At 40.2% G+C, this 24,220-nt stretch overlaps 2 protein-coding genes across 6 annotated transcripts in view; both read right to left on the minus strand.

Annotated features, from left to right (window-relative positions):
- Positions 1 to 24,220, minus strand: part of LOC130994894 (uncharacterized) — a 1,167,164-nt gene that overhangs the window by 208,626 nt on the left and 934,318 nt on the right. The gene's annotated exons all lie outside the window — the stretch shown is intronic.
- LOC130994880 (puromycin-sensitive aminopeptidase-like) lies at positions 13,550 to 19,741 on the minus strand. 5 transcript variants are annotated; one of them, XM_057920000.1, is made up of 20 exons: positions 19,614 to 19,741; positions 18,599 to 18,673; positions 18,448 to 18,492; positions 18,202 to 18,342; positions 18,025 to 18,100; positions 16,887 to 16,963; positions 16,582 to 16,695; positions 16,397 to 16,471; positions 16,207 to 16,314; positions 15,911 to 16,123; positions 15,753 to 15,814; positions 15,635 to 15,662; positions 15,475 to 15,561; positions 14,670 to 14,733; positions 14,501 to 14,581; positions 14,356 to 14,403; positions 14,215 to 14,233; positions 13,919 to 14,050; positions 13,715 to 13,771; positions 13,550 to 13,631 (listed from the first exon to the last, which is right to left on the minus strand). In XM_057920000.1, the coding sequence occupies exons 4-14, from the start codon at positions 18,262 to 18,264 to the stop codon at positions 14,704 to 14,706; spliced, it is 933 nt and encodes a 310-aa protein (XP_057775983.1). In that variant the 5' UTR covers positions 18,265 to 18,342; positions 18,448 to 18,492; positions 18,599 to 18,673; positions 19,614 to 19,741; the 3' UTR covers positions 13,550 to 13,631; positions 13,715 to 13,771; positions 13,919 to 14,050; positions 14,215 to 14,233; positions 14,356 to 14,403; positions 14,501 to 14,581; positions 14,670 to 14,703. The 5 variants fall into 5 exon arrangements, with proteins under 5 accessions (XP_057775983.1, XP_057775984.1, XP_057775982.1 ...); XM_057920001.1 differs by having other exon boundaries at positions 18,443 to 18,492; XM_057919999.1 differs by lacking the exon at positions 19,614 to 19,741 and adding an exon at positions 19,151 to 19,572 and having other exon boundaries at positions 18,025 to 18,084; positions 18,201 to 18,342.

Raw genomic sequence — 24,220 nt, forward strand, 5'->3', positions numbered from 1 at the left:
ATCATGAATCACAAGTTGGAGGGCAAATTGATATCAACAAATCAAACACACATATTAGAACAACTTTGTACAAACCCTAGGTTCAGATAAAAGAACTAGCCAGACATCGCAAAAGAAAACATAAACATAATAAATAAGAAAGCAATTGTAAAAACTAAATTATATAAAACCGTAGTAAATGAATATAACAGCTTGAATCTTCAATCTTGCAGAAATCAAAATCCGATGCTCTAAGAACTGGAAAGCAATAAAATCTAAAGCTATGAAACTGAAAATAAAAGCTGGGAACCCTAGATAGGTCAAAAGAAGACCTATTTATAGTCTTAGGGTAAAACACAGAGTTCTAATTCGAAAATAAAATTGAAAAAGGGAAAAACGCAGACAACTTAAAAACACGTGGACAAAACGGCGGCCTGTTCGGCGATCGCCGATCAGGTTACCGAATTTACCCTTGAAACACCATAAATTCGGCGGTCGCCGAATTTTCTCCATAAAGCACAAAATTCATCCAGGGATCTCGGCGGCCAACTCGGCGATCGCCGAGTTGGTCGCCGTTTTTGTTCTTCAAACGGCCGAAATTCGGCGATCAATTCCTTTGACCGCCGATTTTCCTCCTACTCGTCCTGACCTCAGAATCTTCGTCTTTTCTCGATTTTCGGGCTCGATTCTCTCAAAACTCTTCTCTTAAGCACGTTCCTTACAATCCATGCTCCAATACCACTCATTCCTGCATCAAAACAGCCAAAACTACACCCGACCGTGAAATTATGAAATAGTATACAATGAACTCCAAACAATAATAAAACGGGCGTAAAATCGACTTAAACTGCAGAATATAAACCATGCAAAATGAGTGTTTATCAACTCCTCCAAACTTAAGATGTTGTTCATCCTCGAACAACGAGAAGAACAAAACAATAAATACGAATGGGTAAGATGATTGGATCATCGATGCCTCAGAAAAATAAAACTTTTGAATTCCCTCAAATCCTCAACACATGAACACAATCATTACCAACAAGCATAATCAATGACAAATTCAACCTTGACATTCCAACAATTGACTCTCAGGATAAAAGTGTTTCACTCAACTCAAAATTTATGGAAAATGACGTGTATTTTTCATCGAAACCCGTGCAATGTAGATTACTTACCATAGGCTTGCCAATTGTCTCAAATCTCCATCGCTAAAAGTGTGCCAAGAGTAAGATCAAATAGGTCTTTATATCGAGTTCTAATGTAGGGACATTGGATTAGGTAGGGAATTTTGGGCTAAGTGACTCAAAGTAAATTGATTACACCAACCTTATAACTTCATCATTCAAGCATGGAATAAATTCCATCTTCCACCTAATAATACCTCCATAATCAACACAAACCAATGGGTATAATCATCATAAATCAAAACTAGACATTCTTTTATGCTTTTACTTTTCTAGTAACAAACAAAGTCGACTATCCATGAAATTTTTAATTATACACTCGACTTTCTCAACCAACTTTCATCATTATTTTTTTTTTTCTTTCTAGAGCTTATAAGAATGACTAGTATCATGTTTCACCCCGTATTTAACAACCCACAACAAATACCACACAATGATCCCCATATATTCCATCACCCCCTATCATCCGGTTAAAGAATCAAAGCTTAAAAAGGCTCAAACACGGTTAATAAGGGAATAATATTTTTAGGAAAGTGTTTGGGATATAACGTGGTTTACGAAAAAATGGCCTAAAATCATCTCAAACTCTTGGGCACAACAAGAACCATGGCAAGTTCTAGAAGTGCACTTCATGCACGACAACACTCAAAATAAAGAACAAACTGCAAATATGGGCAGTTAAGGCTCAATCCCTCACAAGCTTGTTCAACCTCCAAAAGTCAAGGCAAAATTATACTCATCAATCACATACGTCAGTTCAAATCGTGTCACAAAGTCAAGAAAAATCGGGAATTACCTTTTTTTTTGCAGAACTCCTCATAGGCACCTTACCAACAAACAAACTGGAGTACTAAACATTCAAAAAGCAAAGGAAATATGGAATATGTCTGAGAATATATCAATTTAGGTAAAAACCCAAAAATTTATAGTACGAATACGTCCACAAAGCAGCAAAAAGAACAAAACAAACTATGCTAAACAAAAAAAATGCAAACCATAACCAATCTCCATCCCCCTCCCCCAAACTTATTAAGGAGCACATACTTACAATGCACTCAAGATGGCGATCCTCCTTGTCTCATCTGGAACTCCTAAAACTGTCGTATGATTTCCTCATGCATCGCCATCTGCCTAGCATGCTCCTGTTGCCGTCTCTCCATCTCTGCACGTTGCCAGGCCTCAAAAGTCGCCTGCCAACTGAACTCCGCACGTGCATACGTCTCAAAAGCGTCATAATGAGCAAACTGCTCACGCTGATAAACATCCATGGCTTGCTGTTGCAGGCGAACTGCCGTGACGTCTGTGCGCATAACAGTAAGTTGCGCCTCTTGTTGCTCGGCAAAGGCCTGAAACTGCTGCATCCTCTCGGTGAGCTCAGTGACATCAAAATGAGCTCCCTGTTCTCCCTGTGCTCCTGCTGCCGCGGGCTCCTCTTGTTCTTCTTCCTCATCATTCACATGCTGAGGGTCCTGCTCGGCTGCCTGCTCACCTGCTATAGCTCTCACATGGGCGCCTGTGTTCATCAGCTAATTTTGGGTCTCAAAGCGCCCGCCCACATGGGTGAGAGTCGGGTTTGGCAGAGGGAAGTGGTCACCTTCATTCTGCACCAACTTAAATGGTGGTAGGGCCCTCGACAGGAATCTCATGCGAACCATACGGTGACCACTGAGTAGCATATCACCCGCTAACGGTTCCCATGTAGCAAGTGCGGGACAATGTGGCGCGCGAGGGGTGTAAGCATCCCTCCTATCGTGATAACTCCTGCATTGGCCTTTGACGCCTTAAACAAGTGCTTGAGTAGGATTTGGGTTAAATCCAGTGGTGTGCGTGTAAGCATCCCCCAAATGATAAATAGCTCGTGCTGCGTCACGTGGCTGTTGTCCTTCCTAGCAAGTACCGTATGAGCAAGAATGCGGTGTGTCATCCTTAGGACAGGATTCCGAATGTCAGCTGCATTTGATGTCCCTGAAACAAATGAACCGGCGCTAGGCAATGCTATCTCTCTCCAGAATGATGTGGCGTTGAACTCTGCTCCAATCGTATATACGATGTAACCTCCCACTCTGCAATTTAACGTCGTAGTGATCTCTGTCACAGGGACATCGGTCTCCCAAATGTTGTTAAGTTGAAACGAAATCCTGCTTGGTTTGGATTGATTAAAAACCGCCTGGTCCAACGTGCTTAAGATCTCCAAAGTCGCTCGTTCATAGGTGGGTCATCCACCATTGAAGATATAAGTCCACCCGACATGGTAGAACAAATCTCGCACGTCCTCAAAGATACCCATCTCCCGAAGAAGATCATGGTCGGCATAGCGCGTGATCTCAATCCCCTTCCTTGCAATCTTTTGAAATCTAGTCCGGTCATCATCTGAAATGAGTGATACCTGACAAACATGGATTTCGTACCTTAATATCGCATGAATTGTTGTCATTTTCCCCCATGAATTGATTGCTAATATGTGTTTGTATCCCAATTTTGAGTTTTATGAAGTCTTGATTGCTTGGTATAGTTTTTGAGTATTTTCAGGGCAAATTAAGAGTTAATTGGATAATTGTGAGGGCATAGTATCGAAGTACGTCACGAGAGGAATCCATGAGTGTGAACGGCGCCCGAATCAGAGCTCGGACGAGGGAGAACGGGGCCGACAAAGTCAGCCGTGCTCAGGAGGTCGCGGCCGCGCGTCCGTGGGAAGACCATCGCCCGCGGCCACCACCCGCGGCCGCGGGATGGGACCGCGAGCATCGTCCGTCAGTCCAGCGCACCCCCACGGCCGCGAGCTGGGACCGCGGGTCCCCTGATTATTCCCCACGTTTGCATGCCGCGGACGCGGGCTGAGACCGCGGGAAAAAGGCGGGGTTTTCCCCAAGTGGATCCCAATAGTGATTTTGAGCCCTTAAACCTCATTTTTTTCCCCATTCCTCATATCATTCACCTCCCCTAACATTCAATACACTCTCCTACCTCCATACTAAACCCTAAATCTCTATTAATACTCCTAGCTACCATTTGAAGAAGGCATTGAAGAGGAGAGAGGATTGAAGCAAGCTCTTCAATAGGATTTGTCCATTCTTTCTCACTCTTTCATTTATGTTTCCTTTTTTATTGGGTAGGTTGTTGTTGAACATGATAGGCTAAATTTTCCTTTGATTTGGGGATTAGGCTAGATGATTATTGTAATGGATTGATTATTTGTGCTCAATATAAATCTTGTTTGTTCCTTTGCACATTATCTTTTCAAACCCTTGCTTTATTTCTTGTATGGATTGTTGGCCACTTTCTATGCATTTCTAATTTGAAATTTGAATCGGGAGAGGATAATTGCAATAGATAAGGTGTTTGAAACATATCAATTCGATAAATCGGGAGGTTGAGAGTTGGGTGAGAGTATGTTGAACTTTGTGTGCTATTGGGAGTTATAGGTTAGAAGTTGACCGGGGACGGCAACTATGACCCGTAATCTACCATTTTAATCGTCCGGGAGGGGGCTAGAACTAGTTGGGAGATCACTCTAGATAATTAGGATCGTCAAGATTAGTATTGAGCTATAATTAAAGTCCTTTGACCATGTTTGACTCGTCCTTTTAACCTCTTTTACCCCATTCTTCTCATTTTTCACTCTCTACTCACACACCTACGAAAATTACTCCATTCTCCCTTCAATTTGCACCTCCAATCCGACTTTAAGGTATGATTCTCTTGCTCTGACTCTTTTAGTTATAAGTTATAAGCATTATTTTGAAGATTTTTACCGATTGTTTTGTGATAATTTACATTCTACATGTTTGTATGCAATTAGGGCTCATAATTAGGATTTTTCCTACATTGTGCTACATTGTTGAATTGATGTTTTAATTGCTTCTATACATGTCTAGGATGATGGGTCTTTCATTTATTTACAATTTAATCGGTGAATTTATGCATAATTGACATTCTTGCTTGAGAATTTGCTTGTGTTGGGTGTGGATAAATGTCTAAGTTTGGGGGGGAAGATTTTGGTGATTGTGAGCTTGATATTGATGCTATTTGTTGTTTTGAGATGCGTTGTGATAATGTGATGAATTTATGTGCTTTTAGAATAAGAATTCGCCTGTTTCCCGGGCTAATTTGCTTAGTTAAGTTGGTAGTTAAGTTGTTATTCTAGTATCTTGTTGTTGTGTCGAATAAAGACTCACACTTGGTTTTGTAGGCACCATTCGTTATGGCTCCACGTGTAACCAAGGGCAAAGGAAAGGGGAAGGCCACTACCTCCCGCGCCAACGAGGAGGTTGTCACTCTACGCCACCCCCGATTCTATGGGATAGAGCTTCCTACTCCGGACTCCCGCGAGCGTTGGGAGCAGCTTTGTGCCATTTCTCACCGGCAATGCCGGTATATTTGCTCGGAGACTATCGAGGTCATGGGGATAGCCGGAGATATTTGGTCTATGGCAGATAGAGGCGGTTGGCAGCGAGTAATCACCGGGGGATGGCTAGCATACCGAGGGCTCACTCTAGAGTTCCTCTCCACATTCAAGCTCATCAAGTCCAACGGAGCCCCATCAAGAATCTCTTTCCAACTCGGGAATGAGCAAGAGAGCTAACTATAGATGAATTGGACGGGATATTGGGTTGCCCCCAAGGAGGGGCATACGCCGGTGGGATAGAGTTCAATCCCACCCATATGTGGGAACGATGTATCTTTCGAGACGTGGAGGAGATTAGAGGCTATGACTCCAAGCGATCAAAGGCGGCGTCATTGCGTAACCCGGTTATCCGCCTTACCCAACGGGTCTTCGGGTTCACCTTCCGAGGTCGGGAGAATGTGGGCTTTTGTCGGTCGAATGAGCTTTTACTCATTTAGTGCGCTCTCACTCACATGCCCTTATCTATTGGGTGTCTTTTGGCTAACCAATTTGAATCCCAAGCTCACACAAGAGGGGGCAAAATGTGCATTGGCGGCATGATCACCCCTATAGCGACACATCTTGGGGTGGCTATTCAAGAAGACCCCATCTCCTGTGACATTCTCCTCGACCGGCGTTGCCTAGTGCAACAACACTTTCTCGCCGCCGGGAGATGACTTATGTGGACCCTTAAGGGCAACAACAGCAATGTGTACCTCCCATTGCCCAATCCGGCCCTTACCACCATCATGGGCCCCGGGGAGGCCACTAACTTAGGCATGCGTCAGCCCGCCCACTTTGCCGCCACCATTGCTCACCTCCAAGGTGCACATGCACAACATCACGACCCCGAGGATGATGAGGAAGAGCATGCCTATGAGCAAGGTGGCGCGATGCCACAAGGGGCACCGGAGCACCAAGCGTGGGGTGCCGGCTTTGAGGAACGGATGATGGGTCGTTTTGACACTTTCCAAACCGCCAACATGGCCCGTTTTGATGCCATCCAAGAAGAGCAAAGGCGACAATATGAAGCCTTCTTGCAATACCAAGAGGAGGAGCGGCCCCGCTATGAGGAGCACATGCGCCACTTTCATACCTTCCATGGCCCCTTTCCGCCGCCGTAGCCGTGCCCGTTACCGTTGTGAGTCCGAGCCAACTTGTCATTCTCTTTTCCTCCAACCTCATTTCCACTTTGTGTGAAATAAGTTTGAGGGGAGGGGGAAGATGGATTAGTTGTCTCGTTTATCTTTTGTTTTTGCGTGTTTTGGTTTTATTTTGTTTTTGTTGTGTTTTGAATAATTGAAAGTTTGAGACTTTTTGATGTTTTGGTTGGGATAATTGTAGCAAATTTTGTGAGGATGACTTGTTTGTTATTGGGCTTATGATATGGTTGTTGTTTTTGAAAAGAAATTGTTGTGTGTCACTTGTTGATTTTGCATGTAGAGTTTGAACTTGTGACGATGAGCTAAATGTTATACCTTCAAGAACTTGAAAATGAGCTTGTGAGAATTGAGCATTTGATTGTCATACATTTACAATCTCATTTTGTTATTGAGTGTAAATCATTTGAGCATGTGTGTTGATCTCTAGAACTTGCCATGAGTCCTCTCTTGAAAATAAAAGTAGATGTGTTGTTAATATTGAAGTGATTTAAGGCCATCTTTGTTAGCCACTTAACTCAAATTGTATCCAAATTCTCATATGATCATAGTTTACCTTCTTTGTGCCTTATAGCATTTCTTTGAATTAACCAATGATAAAGGGGTAGAACTTAGATTGTTAGTGTTGCTTTGATGAAAATGTATGAGAAATGATTGAAATTGCTTATCAAGATTTGATTCAGAGAAAATCACTAGTCCCCTATGAGCTCAAAAAGAAAAAAAAATTAATGTGAATAAAAGAGCATAAAGGGAGTGATTTGCCTTTTGAATCATGGCCATGATAGATATCACTAAGGATGAAAAGATGAAATGTAGGGATTTTGGTTTATGTTTGATAAGAGAAATGATGAAGTTGATTTGTTCATTGTGATTATTTGATCGTGGGATGAGTCACTTTGCCTAAAAACTACTCGTCTTAGCAAAGAGCCCTCATTACAACCCAATGAAAGCCTTTTTTGATCTTTATTTATAACACATTGAAGTATAGAGAGTTAGGATAAATGGCAAGCCTATGGAAGATTGCATACATGATTCAATTTGAGTGCAAACACTTCCAATCTAAACACTTGAGAGTTGAGTACATCATTGAAATATTCACCTTTGTGAGGATTCAAGCTTGGAGGCCATAATATTGAACACTTCATCACTTGTGACCTCTTGAAATGCATGTCTACTTGTGGTACATTTGTGAAATAATCTTCCATAGGCTTGCCGTTTATCCTAACTCTCTATACTTCAATATGTTATAAATAAAGATCAAAAAAGGCTTTCATTGGGTTGTAATGAGGGCTCTTTGCTAAGACGAGTAGTTTTTAGGCAAAGTGACTCATCCCACGATCAAATAATCATAATGAACAAATCAACTTCACCATTTCTCTTATCAAACATAAACCAAAATCCCTACATTTCATCTTTTCATCTTTAGTGATATCTATCATGGCCATGATTCAAAAGGCAAATCACTCCCCTTTATGCTATTTTATTCACATTCATTTTTTTTTTCTTTTTGAGCTCATAGGAGACTAGTAATTTTCACTCAATCAAAGCTTGATAAGCAATTTCAATCATTTTCCATACATTTTCATCAAAGCAACACTAACAATCTAAGTTCTACCCCTTTATCATTGGTTAATTCAAAGAAATGCTATAAGGCACAAAGAAGGTAAACTATGATCATATGAGAATTTGGATACAATTTGAGTTAAGTGGCTAACAAAGATGGCCTTAAATCACTTCAATATTAACAACACATCTACTTTTATTTTCAAGAGAAGACTCATGGCAAATTCTAGAGATCAACACACATGCTCAAATGATTTACATTCAAGAACAAAATGAGATTGTAAATGTATGACAATCAAAGGCTCAATTCTCACAAGCTCATTTTCATTTTCAAGTTCTTGGAGGTATAACATTTAGCTCATCGTCACAAGTTCAAACTCTACATGCAAAATCAACAAGTGAGACACAACAATTTCTTTTCAAAAACAACAATCATATCATAAGCCCTATAACAAACAAGTCATCCTCACAAAATTTGCTACTATTATCCCAACAAAAACCAAAACATCAAAAAGTCTCAAATTTTCAATTATTCAAAACACAACAAAAACAAAATAAAACCAAAACACGCAAAAACAAAAGATAAACGAGACAACTAATCCATTTTCCCCCTTCCCCCAAACTTATTTCACACACAGTGGAAATAAGGTTGGAGGAAAAGAGAATGAGAAGTTGGCTCGGACTCACAACGGTAACGGGCACGGCTACGGTGGCGGAAAGGGGCCATGGAAGGTATGGAAGTGGCGCATGTGCTCCTCATAGCGGGGCCGCTCCTCCTCTTGGTATTGCAAGAAGGCTTCATATTGCCGCCTTTGCTCTTCTTGGATGGCATCAAAACGGGGCATGTTGGCGGTTTGGAAAGTATCAAAACGACCCATCATCCGTTCCTCAAAGCCGGCACCCCACGCTTGGTGCTCCGGTGCCCCTTGTGGCATCGGGCCACCTTGCTCATAGGCATGCTCTTCCTCATCGTCCTCGGGGTCGTGATGTTGTGCATGTGCGCCTTGGAGGTGAGCAATGGTGGCGGCAAAGTGGGCGGGCTGACGCATGCCTAAGTTAGTGGCCTCCCCGGGGCCCATGATGGTGGTAAGGGCCGGATTGGGCAATGGAGGTACACATTGCTGTTGTTGCCCTTAAGGGTCCACATAAGCCGTCTCCCGGCGGCAAGAAAGTGTTGTTTCACTAGGCAACGCCGATCGAGGAGGATGTCACAGGAGATGGGGTCTTCTTGAATAGTCACCCCAAGATGTGTCGCTATAGGGGTGCTCATGCCGCCAATGCATATTTTGCCCCCTCTTGTGTGAGCTTGGGATTCAAATTGGTCAGCCAAAAGACACCCAATAGATAAGAGCATGTGAGTGAGGGTGCACTGAATGAGTAAAAGCTCATTCGACCGACAAAAGCCCACATTCTCCCGACCTAGGAAGGTGAACCCGAAGACCCGTTGGGTAAGGCGGATAACCGGGTTGCGCAATGACGCCGCCTTTGACCGCTTGAAGTCATAGCCTCTAATCTCGTCCACGTCTCGAAAGATACATCGTTCCCACATATGGGTGGGATTGAACTCTATCCCACCGGCGTATGCCCCTCCTTGGGGGCAACCCAATATCTCGTCCAATTCATCTATAGTTAGCTCTCTAGGCTCATTCCCGAGTTGGAAAGAGATTTTTGATGGGGCTCCGTTGGACTTGATGAGCTTGAATGTGGAGAGGAACTCTAGAGTGAGCCCTCGGTATGCTAGCCATCCCCCGGTGATTACTCGCTGCCAACCGCCTCTATCCGCCATAGACCAAATATCTCCGGCTATCCCCATGACCTCGATAATCTTCGAGCAAATATACCGGCATTGCCGGTGAGGAATGGCACAAAGCTACTCCCAATGCTCGCGGGAGTCCGGAGTAGGAAGCTCTATCCCATAGAATCGGGGGTGGCGTAGAGTGACAACCTCCTCGTTGGCGCGGGAGGTAGTGGCCTTCCCCTTTCATTTGCCCTTGGTTACACGTGGAGCCATAGCAAATGGTGCCTAGAAAACCAAGTGTGAGTCTTTATTCGACACAACAACGACAACAACAAGATACTAGAATAACAATTTAACTACCAACTTAACTAAGCAAATTAGCCCGGGAAACGGGCAAATTCTTATTCTAAAAGCACATAAATTCATCACATTATCACAACGCATCTCAAAACAACAAATAACATCAACATCAAGCCCACAATCACCAAAATCTCCCCCCCCCCCAAACTTAGACATTTACCCACACCCAACACAAGCAAATTCTCAAGCAAAAATGTCAATTAAGCATAAATTCATGGATTAAATTGCAAATAAATGAAAGACCCATCATCCTAGACATGTATAGAAGCAATTAAAAGCATCAATTCAACAATGTAGCACAATGTAGGAAAAATCCTAATTTTGAGCCATAATTGCATACAAACATGTAGAATGTAAATTATCACAAAACAATCGGTAAAAATTTTCAAAATCATGCTTATAACTCATAACTAAAAGAGTTATAGCAAGAGAATCATACCTTAAAGTCGGATTGGAAGTGCAAATTGAAGGGAGAATGGAGTAATTTTCGTAGGTGTGTTGAGTAGAGAGTGAAAAATGAGAAGAATGGGGTAAAAGAGGTTAAAAGGACGAGTCAAACATGGTCAAACCCGGGCCAGGAGGCCCGCGGTCCCGCCCGCGGCCGCGGGTGATGACTGCGGGGGTTCCCTGGACTCGCGCACACCGCCCAAATTCTTGAATCTCCCGGAAAAGTGGATGAAAGTCCGAAGTAATCGGATGGAATGGAAGCTAATGATGTGGGTAGTAGTTGTATGAAAGGAATTTAGAAGATTCAAAGTGGTTTGAGAGCAATTGGAAGATTAAAATTCGAAATTTTCGCCCCTTTTTACCTTAGTGTGTGTTCTGGGTGTGAAGTGGGGTAAAAAACGCAAGAAAAACTTACTTGGACCAACTCAGCGCCCAACTCGGCGACCGCCGAGTTGGTCGCCAAATTTTGGCGATTTCACGAACAAATTCGGCGCCCGTCGAATTCTAGCCTCCAAGCGTAATTCCTGTCCAGAGTTTTCGGCGCCCAACTCAGATGCAGATATCTAGAAACTAAGTTTTATTCTTTATTCTAATTTGATTTTAGTTTTATTCTTCATTCTTATTTGAGCTTGCCTGAATATTACTAGAGTTTACTTAGGATTACTTAGAGCTTGCCTGAATAATTTTATTGATATATACTTGTTGGTGATGATGAATTTGGTTGAATCCAAAAGAGCATACTAATTCTAGAATTGTTAAGTCTCAAGGGGTTATATCTTTGCTATGCTTTTGCTTGGTACTTGTTTGATGATTATATGTGATGTTAATTGTGGCATTGATAAAATTCATGAGATTTTGTACCTTTGGAAGATTAAGCATGATGTGGGGGATTATTTAGATAAAGGAAGTTGAAAATGTGGATGGAGATTGATAGGTGGTGTTGGATTAACTTGTTTTAAAATCTTGTGGAGTGATAAATGATTTCTAACTAGCAGTTAATCATAGGTACTATGGCACCCAAGAAACGTCAAGCTACCGGCGCCTCAAGCTCCCGACAACCGGCCAAGTATACTCGTGAGGACCTCGAGTTTCATGGGGTAACACTCATTTCAGATGATGACCGGACTAGATTTCAAAAGATTGCAAGGAAGGGGATTGAGATCACGTGCTATGCCGACCATGATCTTCTTCGGGAGATGGGTATCTTTGAGGACGTGCGAGATTTGTTCTACCATGTCGGGTGGACTTATATCTTCAATGGTGGATGACACACCTATGAACGAGCGACTTTGGAGATCTTAAGCATGTTGGACCAGGCGGTTTTCAATCAATCCAAACCAAGCAGGATTTCGTTTCAGCTTAACAACATTTGGGAGACTGATATCCCTGTGACAGAGATCACTACGACGTTAAATTGCAGAGTGGGAGGTTACACCGTATATACGATTGGAGCAGAGTTCAACGCCACATCATTCTGGAGAGAGATAGCATTGCCTAGCGCCGGTTCATTTGTTTCAGGGACATCAAATGCAGCTGACATTCGGAATCCTGTCCTAAGGATGACACACCGCATTCTTGCTCATACGGTACTTGCTAGGAAGGACAACAACCACGTGACGCAGCACGAGCTATTTATCATTTGGGGGATGCTTACACGCACACCACTGGATTTAACCCAAATCCTACTCAAGCACTTGTTTAAGGCGTCAAAGGCCAATGCAGGAGTTATCACGATAGGAGGGATGCTTACACCCCTTGCGCGCCACATTTGTCCCGCACTTGCTACATGGGAACCGTTAGCGGGTGATATGCTACTCAGTGGTCACCGTATGGTTCGCATGAGATTCCTGTCGAGGGCCCTACCACTATTTAAGTTGGTGCAGAATGAAGGTGACCACTTCCCTCTGCCAAACCCGACTCTCACCCATGTGGGCGGGCGCTTTGAGACCCAAAATTGGCTGATGAACACATGCGCCCATGTGAGAGCTATAGCAGGTGAGCAGGACCCTCAGCATGTGAATGATGAGGAAGAAGAACAAGAGGAGCCCGCGGCAGCAACAGCAGGAGCACAAGGAGAACAGGGAGCTCATTTTGATGTCACTGAGCTCACCGAAAGGATGCAGCAGTTTCAGGCCTTTGCCGAGCAACAAGAAGCGCAGCTTACTGTTATGCGCACAGACGTCACGGCAGTTCGCCTGCAACAGCAAGCCATGGATGCTTATCAGCGTGAGCAGTTTGCTCATTATGACGCTTTTGAGACGTATGCACGGGCGAAGTTCAGTCGGCAGGCGACTTTTGAGGCCTGACAGCGTGCAGAGATGGAGAGACGGCAACAGGAGCATGCTAGGCAGATGGCGATGCAGGAGGAAATCATACGACAGTTTCAGGAGTTCCAGAGGAGACAAGGAGGACCGCCATCTTGAGTGCTGTAAGTATGCGCTCCTTAATAGAAGGTACAAGGAGGACCTCTTGACTGCAGGGTAATCACGTTAGGTCACTCGTCCAATAGTGAGAATAGATTTTCCAAAGAAAATCACGATTCATACCTAAACTTGAGAGAATAAGTTTTGGCCTCAACGTTATAGTTAGAAACAATGTTTAGACGAGGAGTCCCAGCTTGGGAGTACCTGAAATATTCATTTTGAAGAACGTTACCACCAGAAAGAAGTATTTATTGAAAATTATAGCAGTTCCCTTATGACATACCATAGCAAGAAATTGGAAAAATCAGCACCATTTGCATCTCTCATAGCAGCAAAGAAATCTTCACAGGTCACGGCTTGTCCATCATGCCTCTTGAAATATAGATCCATACCCTAAAAACGTAAAGAAACACACATGGTAGCTGGAAAGAAAATTAACTAATTGTGAATAAGCCAAGCATCGGCATTTTCCCGACCTTTCTAAATCCTGAAGCTCCCAACAAGGTTTTGTACATCCTCACCACTTCCGCTCCCTAATATGAAAAGACAAGATTAGTTATGAATAAGATAGCAACAATTTAGTACTACGAAAGCAGAATGCTCAACAAAGGCGCATCCAATTAGAGTATTAGACCACTACGTAGCCCAGAACACATCCTTCAATGAGGGAAAAAACCAACCTTCTCATATACATGTCATTCAAAAAATCAGGTAAACAAAAAGAGTCAGTAGTTTATATGAATATGATTGCAGGGAAAATTTAGGGGGAAACGAGGGGAGCGTTGATAAAAAGTGCTTCAGGCATACCATGACTGCAAGTTATGGAATAAGGCCAGCAAGCAGATTCATAGCATCAGAATAGTAACGGCCAAAAATAACAGAAATCAGACGTCAGAAAAAATGGATAAGTATAAATTGAAATAATGTGCGAAGGAAAAAAATAAAAATTATCAAATGATGAAAACAAAGCTGTCACCTGTATAGAAGTTATCCATCTGTCCAAATAAAAAAGGAAAAGGGTATATTAGCATAATTTCCAAATAAATGGGGCTTGCAGCCTGCTTCACTGAAACAAATTATTCAATGGGAAATAAATGGGACAGAGAAAGAATTTAACCTTAATATAAGAGTGAGGACGCACAGGATGAGCCATGGGCCCAGCATCCTGGAAAATTAAGATAACGGTTTGTGAAAACGAGGTATAAGAATAGTCCAACTGTAATAAGAAATGAATGACAATTTAACAAGATTGTTCTCCAGACCTGCGGGAACTGATACGACCGAAGCTTTGAAACATCAGCTATCTGTTTTACTGGACGGCTTCCCATATCAGATGAAAACTCCTGCAACAGAGACAGCGACATACAAATATTTAAGGATAAGATACCAACAGAATGTTAATTGCCTTCCACAACATGAAATGTACCCCACCTGATCCCGGAACACAGTGAGGCCTTCCTTTAACCTAAGCTGGAACCAATCCCGGCATGTCACTCTGAAATTTACATGAATATGAATTTGAGTTTTGACTTGCATATCAATTCAGCACAACATAAACACTATAACAGAAAATTCCCAGCACAAGTATCTTACTATACAATAGAACAGAATAAAGGTACAATCCGAATAATTAGTAGCATGCATGGCTTATCTAATAATCAAAACATAGATGAACCAATATAAGACTTGCATGAAAACATTTCCCAAAAAAGTGATAACTTGTATGAGAAGGTTTCTTATAACAAACAAATAATTTATCAAAATATTGATAAAAAGTTACAGATGGACAAGATATCCACTATAAAACAAAAGATAGAAAATATAGTATTTTTTTATATAAAAAAAAAACAATAAAATCATAAATAGCTAAATTCAGTCTCTAACAGTGTCGGAGACAAACAATTGCCTAAATCCTAAGCTTCCTCTAAGCTTTCATTTTGACTATACTCGTTAACTTGTTTCGCACAGATGAGAGAACTTGCTTTCAACAACAGATGTTTTACTAAATTTAAGTTTACTGTTTGCAAACAAGCAGGCCATAAGGCCATAATCAAAAACTACACAGAGAATAAGAAAATTAAAAATTTAAATACAGAAACAGGAAACATAAGCTTACCGGTTTCCAGTCCAGTTGTGCAAATACAGGCACATGATCAATACAATAAAACTTTAAATAGGGGCACAGAGAACTGAATCCAAAAAACGTTTAATCAACTACTCATGCAAAGATGCAAACCTCATGCCCAATCACACCCAATATCGCAGCATAATCTCCATCTGTGGCAGTTTCGGGAGATGCCAAGACAAGTTTGGAATTGAAGATCTGTCCAAATAATAATTTAGAAGAAATATAAATAATCTTAAATAATCAAATAATGTCATGGGTTTATACATACATTCAAACTCTTATTTTCCATGGCACCCCTGTCAATCAGCACAATGAAACAACTTCAGTAATATGAAAAAATATCTATCCAAAGCATGAAAGATCCAGCAACAAAAAGATGAACTAACATATTAAAATCTGGAAAAGCCACAACATTAAAGAGGTCCATGTCATATTCGAGCCCAAAAACCTGATATAGAAGAAAAAGAAAAGTATTAAATTCAGAAGTTCATTATTCCAGCCAATCAGAAACAACAAAAACACTGCACTAAGATGACATCTTTACATCTTCATCCCATTTCATAGCTGCTTTCAATGAATACATGGCATGAGCTGTCTTTGGTAGATCTTCTGCAGGGGTCCAGATTCTGAGTAAGACTTTTCGGCCAGAACGAGTTATGAAAGTATCATCTCTGCTCTCCAGCTGTCCTGCTACAAATGCAAAGAGATAGCATGGTTTCACAAAAGGATCCTCCCATACAGCATAATGCTTGCCTCCCTGGATTAATGCATCTTGAGCTTCAGATAAAATTGTTTTTCCATGAAAAAGCATATTCAATCAAGGGAATAAATTTTATTTACCTCCAGTTCTCCTTGCTCTGTCAGGTTCCCGTTAGACAATAAGACAGGGCACAATGACTTGTCACCCTCAATTCGACAAGTGTACTTCGCCATGATATAAGGACGATCCTAAAGTTTTAGCTACATGTTAGACGGATGCCCAGGAAAAGTCAACCAAACACCAAAGCTGCATAAGTGTTAAATACAACACCTGATAGTATGTAACTTTGCGGAAACCTTCCGCCTCACACTGGGTACAGAAGTTTCCTGATGACTTGAAGAGACCCTGCATCAAGCATAATTCATCGGAGTGGAATTAGAACATGTATTCCTGTGACATATGTTAATATATAGTTTAGTGGAACAAAATGGTTAATATAAAATCCAGGTACAAACCCGTAGAGACGTGTTCTTCTGTGGGCAGATTTCAGTGACAATCTCAACAGTAAATTTACCACTTGGAGGAGAGGAAAGTGTCAGATGGCGTGAATCAACAAGAAAATCAACTTCCTGAAACAAATGGAATTCATTCATTAAATGATAGTGAGATGAGGAAAAAGAAATAAGTTACAGTCAATAATAATATGTAAGGTTGTTGGAAATAGTTAAGCACTGAAAGCTTAAAAGGAAGTAGGACGACAGTATAGGCATGATCTAGGGAAATAAATGCTACTTTGCAAATAGATGCATCCACCACATACCTTCAGCTCCTCTCCGTTCACCTTCAAAGAAACCAGTTTCAGATCTACCCCATCCAAGACTAGAGGTGACGAACAACCTGTAGGATCAGATGAAGATGTAGCTTATTTCTGAAGGATTACCAAGGTACTTGGTAAGGACAGATTCTAGCACCAGAACTGAAATACAGATTTAACTGAATACACATTTCCCGGAGGTGTTCAGATAAGACGAATACCTTGAAAAAGACATTTGAAAATTGGAACACGTACCACCTAAATGGAAATTGGTTGCAAAAAATAGCAAATGACTGGATTTTAGACCTTCACATTTTCAGTTTTTACCTTATAACAGTGCCTCATATAAGTTCAAGATTGATATCAGAGAAACATAATCTAATCAAACTTCATTCAGTAAAAAATACACCCTCCTTCCCTAAAATGCATACTCATTTGAGAATGACACGGGTTTTAAGAAACTAGTTGAGTGTGTTGTGAGTAGAATAAGGGTCCCACTTTTCCTGTAGTAGTAAAAATGTGATGGTTGAGTGTGTTGTGAGTGGAATTAGAGTGAGACCTACAATGGAAAATATGGTAAATAAGGTAGAATATTGAGGATATTAATTAATGGGCCATGTGGGGTATACTTACTAAAAAAGGAATCGAGTATGAATTTCGGGGATGGACCAAAAAGGAAATATGGGTCTGCATTTGAGGGACGGATGGAGTAACTATTAAGCGCAATCTCTTTTTGTTATAGCAATAACACTCACGCTTCAGTTCTAATGGAGTATTATGACAATCCTAATTCTAACCCATGAAAAGTTATGTCCTTGAAGGATCTGGTGGAATTCAAATAAATTTTGGAAGTGATAAGGTAAGGCAGCCTGAAACATCTAGGAGGCTAAAAGTTTAAGCTATTGAATAAAATATAATTTGCAAGTAAGATCTTAATCTATCTGAACCTTGATTCTTCAAAATCGTTTGTAGAAAAACCCAAGGTACTGATCAGATAAGATGAATAATTTATCCTTCATAGAAATAGAACACTAACAAACTCCATATTAGAAATTTCCTTCAACCATTCTGGCATCAATTCTCACCGACCCAACAAACAGTCACCGGTAGAAATACAACTATAACAAAAAGAGACATAAAGTACCTTCAACCCTGCGAGAGACAACAATTTTGGAAGAAACAAACGTTGTTTCCTCGCCCAACTGAAATTTCAAATCCACCTACGACATAATATGTCATTGATTAGAGGAAAGCTCGCAGAAATCATATTCTGTAAAATTAAGAATCTTTTATCCAGAAACCAAGGCATGCAAGTAATTACCTTTTCAAAGAAATAATCAGGTTGTTTGTAATCCTTCAGAAATATCTCTTTTGGTGCCTCCATATTAGTTTCTTCAACTTGCTTTGGTAGTGGTTCTGTTGCTACAGAGCAGATAAACCTCTTTCCAATAGTTCTAGCCCTCTATCAAAAGGAATCAAAAGCTCATTTAACAAAATGCAGTAGTTATCAAAGAAACAACGTGATATTCGAGGAAAGATGATAAGATTTCATAAGAAGTGACCTTACAGGCAGTGAGTAATACGGTGTCTGACCATTCCTCCGATTGGTGTTCTATTGGAAACAGAAGATTGAGAAAGTTTGAAAAAACCCATGCCATAAACTTTAGAAGAGAAAATAAAGTATATAAGAGTGATATTATATCCGAAAATATGCAAACCTCAGAGCACAAGAATGGCCTGTATCTACAAACTTTCTTTGCCGAATTCCCAGTTACGCAAAAGCTCCATCGTACCTGACACCAAAGATCTCAAATAAGATGCTTGTTGGCATTATAGTTATTGTTTCTATATAAAGCTGTAAGCAAAATCCAGAAGACAAGCACAACATTCCCAAAACTTAATAAATGCCCCGAGAAGAACACAAGAAGAGCACGAAGCATTTAACACATAAACTACAAAGGAACAGTAAATGCATTCACTTCCCTGGTGAACTCAACAATAAATTCGGACAAACATAAAGAATTAAGGCTTTTATAATACTAACTATTTATTGTAAACGAATTATCGTTCTTCTTGATTAATAGTAGTTGTCAATGTACTAATTATTCATATCATTAAAACAAAAAGATTTTTTTTTGTTCCACATAGGAGTGCTCGATTTTGAAAATTTATGCCCAGACAGATATTTAACAACTCTTATCACTTTTTGTACAGCATCAAACCTTAACTTTTATCACACACACAGAGAGAATAAGGGAGAAGGTAGTCACAGGTGTGGAGGAGACAAAACCCAAGAGGCATGTCCTCGACAAGCTCGAAGCTTTGCTTGGTAGAATCAATCGTGACATCTTACAATCACACAACGCTGACTCCTAAATAATCTAGTATTAATAAAGATTAACAAAAACACCAATTTGACAGTCAAATTAGTATAAACCCTTGAAAAAGTTCAATTCTTTTTGACAAGTAATATTTGTATATGATTTACGAGAAAGATTCAATCTTCCACCCAAATACAAACGACGGCTTAAAACTACAAAAATGTAAAATCAGCCAAAGAAACTGAAACCAGTTGAGTGGAAGTGAGAGTGAGCTCTGTGTCCTTATATATATACATTAAGGTTATAAAATGTTCAAATTATCGGAAAAATGAACTCAAAAAGGCAAATAAAATAGAAAATACAGAACTAAATGGATTTGAATCGAAATTGACGCTGCTCCTTCTCTTTTTACCTTGATAGTTTGTGGATGAAATCAATGATCAGAGCACAAGATCTCCAAGAAAAAACCTTATGTGTTGGAGACAATGTGTTGACCTATATTGACAGCAATTGTAAAAAAAAAGTGAATATATGCTATTTTAAGATTTTATTTTACAAAAAAATATTTAGTTCAAAAAATTCCAGATAAGATTTTTTCTTGGCAAAAGAAAAAATAGATGAGGTTTTAGAGCATCCACAGTGGTTGAGTAAGGAGCTTGGTTGAGTAAAAAACTTATTCTATAAAGGGGCACCACCATAAATAAGCATGCCACAGTGGGATAACTCATTATCTGACTTTATCTTTTCAGTTTTGATTTTTGTATTTTTCATTTAAATTTAATTGCACAAATTTAAATAGAATAACGCCATTACTTAAAATTAAAATCGCATTAACTAAAAAAACCTACAAATTACATTAAAAAAAAAAAAACTAAAGACATAATTAAAAATTACTTAATAAAAAATAAGCTAATTTCCCTCATCCCTTTGGTAAGCTAGAATCTTCGTCACCCATGCCTTGTGGAATTCTAACTGCCCCGGCGTCATGTTGGAGGTCTTCATGAATAAGATCCGATCGTTGTGGATCCTCCTCTTGAGCCTGTTCTACTAGGCGTACTCGATGATAATTCTTTCGAGTTTGTCGTCGGACTTGTCCAAGTACTCCTTGCATTCGGGTGGAGGCTCCGAGGCATGCGATGCCGACGCCTTTTCCTTCCCCTTTGCCTTCGCCACTCTCGCCACCGCCTTCGCCGCTTTATTTCCAATAGGGCGAAAAGACGTGATTTCCTCGCTCGATGCTGAGGTGGTGAAATCGCCAATCTCCGTAGTCTTTGTCCTCTTTGAGGAATGCACGTCTCCCTCGAGGTATATAGACTTGAACTTTCGGTTGGTTCGGAGAAGCTTCCATGCATTCCACATCTTGAAGGGGCCGATTTTGCTCCTAGCGGCGAAGATAATTTGGGCCTTCTCTCGAAGCATGTCGTCGGAATGGTCGGAAGGCCACTTGGCGCACGTCTCCACCCAAGTATCTTTCCATAGCTTCACCTCTGCACTCATTTGGGCCCAGTGTGATTTTATTTGCCGGTGTTGGAGGTTGGCGCCGATGAAGGGGTTCACCCAGTCGATAAATTGTTGCTAATAGGACTCCCCCTTTTGGTCGACACCTCAGATGGCGTCGTTGGTCTCCTCCGTCCAAATTCAGACGATGAGGTTCGTCTCCTAGAGGGTGTAGGTACGACGAGGGGCCTTCCTTCCTCCGGCGCCGGCGCCTTCTCTTTGTAGGCGATCGCATTCCGCCGCCCTCCTTTCTTCAGCTTGGAAGCACTATGGGCAACCATTGCCTCCTACTTGCCCGTTGGGGGCTCATTTCCCAAGTTGAAACCCGATAAATCGGGATGATAGTCGTCGGAGAGATCGAGAACCCAATTTGGATCGTAGTAGTTGGGATTGTGTGAATCCATTTTTTGAAGAATTTTAGAGAGAGAAGGAAGAGCAAGTTGGAATTGTGTGGAAGAGATGAGCGAGTTGTGTAGGTGAATGAATAAATGTAGGAGGGAGTATATGAATAGAAGAAAAAAAAAAAAACAAAGCAACGGTCAATAGCAAAAAGAAGGAAAAAAAATTAAAAAATCGGCTAGTAGTCGTTGGAATCCAAATTTGCAATTTTCAATGTTTTTTAATGTGCGCGTGATTGCACGTGCTCGAATTTAAGGCGAACGAGGCTTACTTGATTTTTCGAGTAAGCCTCAAATAAGGGCGCCTGCAGTGGGGTGACTCGATGTGGTGGTGACTCGAGCAAGGCCCATCGAGTCACCACTGTGGATGCTCTTAGAATACAATAAATCTATACAGCCACATTGTGGTCACCCACAAACTAATATAATAAGAAAAATTTTGATTTATTTAATTTATTTTTTAAAATAAAAATAGGATTTAGTTATTTTATTATATTCTCTACATTGTACTTTTTTTTGCATTTTTTTTTCAGTTTTTTTTAATAACAATAAAACAATTATCAAAAAATTGTAAAAAAAATAACTATAATGTAGAGAATATAATCAAATAATTAAATTTTATTTTTATTTTAAAAAATAAGTTAAATAAATTAAATTATTTTCTATTTAGATAAATTGTGGGTGGCCACAATGTGGCTGTTTAGCATCACTTTTTAGAATAATAGAAGTACGAGATTTGTTGGATTCATTTTTTATTTTTTTCTATTTTTTTTTAAAGATGACTATTGGACTATTGGGCAAAATAAACATAAAACTCTTATAATGAGTAATGGAGTTATGTTAAAGCCCATTACATTCTTTTTGAGAAAAAAAGCCCATTTACATTACAACACTTTAATATCAACAAAATTTTATTTTGGAGTGGATTTTTAAAATGGCCACTTTCATATTGTAAAGATAAAAAATGTCCACTAAAATAAAAAACTTAAAAAATGTCCACTGTTACCAAAATACCCTTCACATTAAAAATTAAAAAAATGTCCACTTTACATCACCCCTTTAAAAAATCCCGCAATTCACAATTCACAACCAATCGAATTCACAACCAGAATTTTTTGTTTGTGAATTCACAACCAGTCGAATTCACAATCAAAATTTAATTCACAACCAGATTTTTTTGGTTGTGAATTCACAACCTAAATTTAATTCACAATAAAAAAAATTTGGTTGTGAATTCAAAACCAGTCGAATTCACAACGAAAATTTAATTCACAGCTAGATTTTTTTGGTTGTGAATTCACAACCAGTCGAATTCACAACCTAAATTTAATTCACAATAAGAATTTTTTGATTGTGAATTCACAACTAATCAAATTCACAACTAAAATTGAATTCACAATCAGAATTTTTTTGTTGTGAATTCGACTGAGTGTGAATTCACAACCAAAATTTAATTCACAATCAGAATTTATTTTGCTTGTGAATTCAAGTAGTTGTGAAATTAAGTTTTTAAAGTTTGAATTCACAATTAAAACTAGAATTTATTTTTTTCGCGAATTCGAGTTTTAGTTGTGAATTCATAGATTTGGTTGTGAATTTAAAAATATTAAGTTGTGAATTTATCAAGTTAGTTGACAATTCAAGAACATTAAGTTGTGAATTCATAGATCTAGTTGTGAATTCAAAAATATTAAATTGTGAATTTATAGATGTGATCGTGAATTCAAAAATATTAAGTTGTGAATTCATAAATTTGGTTGTGAATTTAAGAACATTAAAAAAATAATCATACAGTTCGATCAAATTGTTGTACAACACCAAAATACAAAAGTTCTTAACATAAAAGCTATGTTGCTAAGGATCAAGTTCTTAACACAAAAGTTTTTTCATCTCATACAAAAATTCTTCGTACATACTAACAAAAACTAATCAAAAAGTTCTTCATACATACAAAGTTCTTCGTACATAATAATCAAAAACATCAAACCAACAAAATCTCCAAACATCAAACTAAGAATATTAATTTGACTAATCACCCTCCTCACACCAAATCTTCTACAAACAGCCAACAAAATTCACAAACAAAAGTTCAAGCAGATTTGCAATAGTCACAAACAAAATTCCAGATCTACTTTTACAAGGAGAGAGAGAGAGAGAGCGAGATAAGGAGAGAGATTATAGATCTACAACACAGTACACAGATTTAAGCATCGTCGAATTCATCGGGACTGCAGAACTCGGTATCGGAGAAGAATCGGAGATGCCGCCGCATCTGGCGGTGCAGATCGTGTGGAGGCAGAGAGCAGCGGCGTCGTGTTCGCGCTCCTTCTTTTTTTTGACCGGCGATTTTGCCTGGGGAGAAGGCTCGCCGAAAGTTGCCGTGGCTGGGGATGTCTGCTGGCGCTGCATTGTTCGGCCGGAAGGTGAGCAGAGGCGGCGCCGCTCTAAGGGAATGAAACCCTAGGCGGCACGAGGGGCTGAGTTTTGGGGGGTTCCGTGGTGGTGGTTGTCACGGCTAGCCTCGATGGTGGAGGGCTCTACGGTGGCTGTAGGGATTGGGTGGAGCGCTGTGGCGAGAGAGAGAGAGAGAGATGGCGGAGGCGACGAGGCCGGGGACTGCGGCGCTTCGCGGCGGAGGGTGAAGCAGGAGATGGCGAAGGCGACGAGGCCGAGGCGGCAGCGCTCCGCCAGCGATCTGAGCTCGAAGGGAGGGAGGGAGAGAGAGAGAGAGAGAAGGGGGAAGGCCGTGAGGGAGAAGAGAGAGAAAGAGAATGGAGAGAGAGAAAGAAGAAAATGAGAGAGGAGACGTACCTGGAGAGAGAGAGAGAGAGTACATATTTTTAAAGGAGGGTATTTCCGTCTTTTCAATCCAAAAGTGGACAGTTTTTATTATTTTTATCTTGGTGGACAATTTTTATCTTTACAATATGAAAGTGGATAGTTTTATATATTAACTCTTTTATTTTGTTCATCTTTTCAAAAGTTTTTTTTTTCTTTACTCCTTTCTAGATGAGATTATATTCGCTCGTTTACCTTGAAGTAAAATCACATACTTATTTGCTTTAAAATGGTATTTAAGTTTTGGATTAATTACCTATAATTACTACTAAACTTTCATCATATT

This window comes from Salvia miltiorrhiza, chromosome 7, assembly GCF_028751815.1.
Source record: "Salvia miltiorrhiza cultivar Shanhuang (shh) chromosome 7, IMPLAD_Smil_shh, whole genome shotgun sequence".
Classification (NCBI taxonomy): Eukaryota; Viridiplantae; Streptophyta; class Magnoliopsida; order Lamiales; family Lamiaceae; genus Salvia; species Salvia miltiorrhiza.

What these genes read in the sequence shown, in the direction of transcription:
- LOC130994880 (XM_057919997.1), bottom strand. Translation starts at nt 19,228, where the DNA reads ATGTCACGATTGATTCTACCAAGCAAAGCTTCGAGCTTGTCGAGGACA. An exon ending in CACCGTATTACTCACTGCCT is followed by an intron (nt 18,343 to 18,447) that starts GTAAGGTCACTT and finishes TCCTTTTGATAG; the next exon opens with AGGGCTAGAACTATTGGAAA. An exon ending in CAGAGCAAGGAGAACTGGAG is followed by an intron (nt 16,124 to 16,206) that starts GTAAATAAAATT and finishes GCATTAATCCAG; the next exon opens with GGAGGCAAGCATTATGCTGT.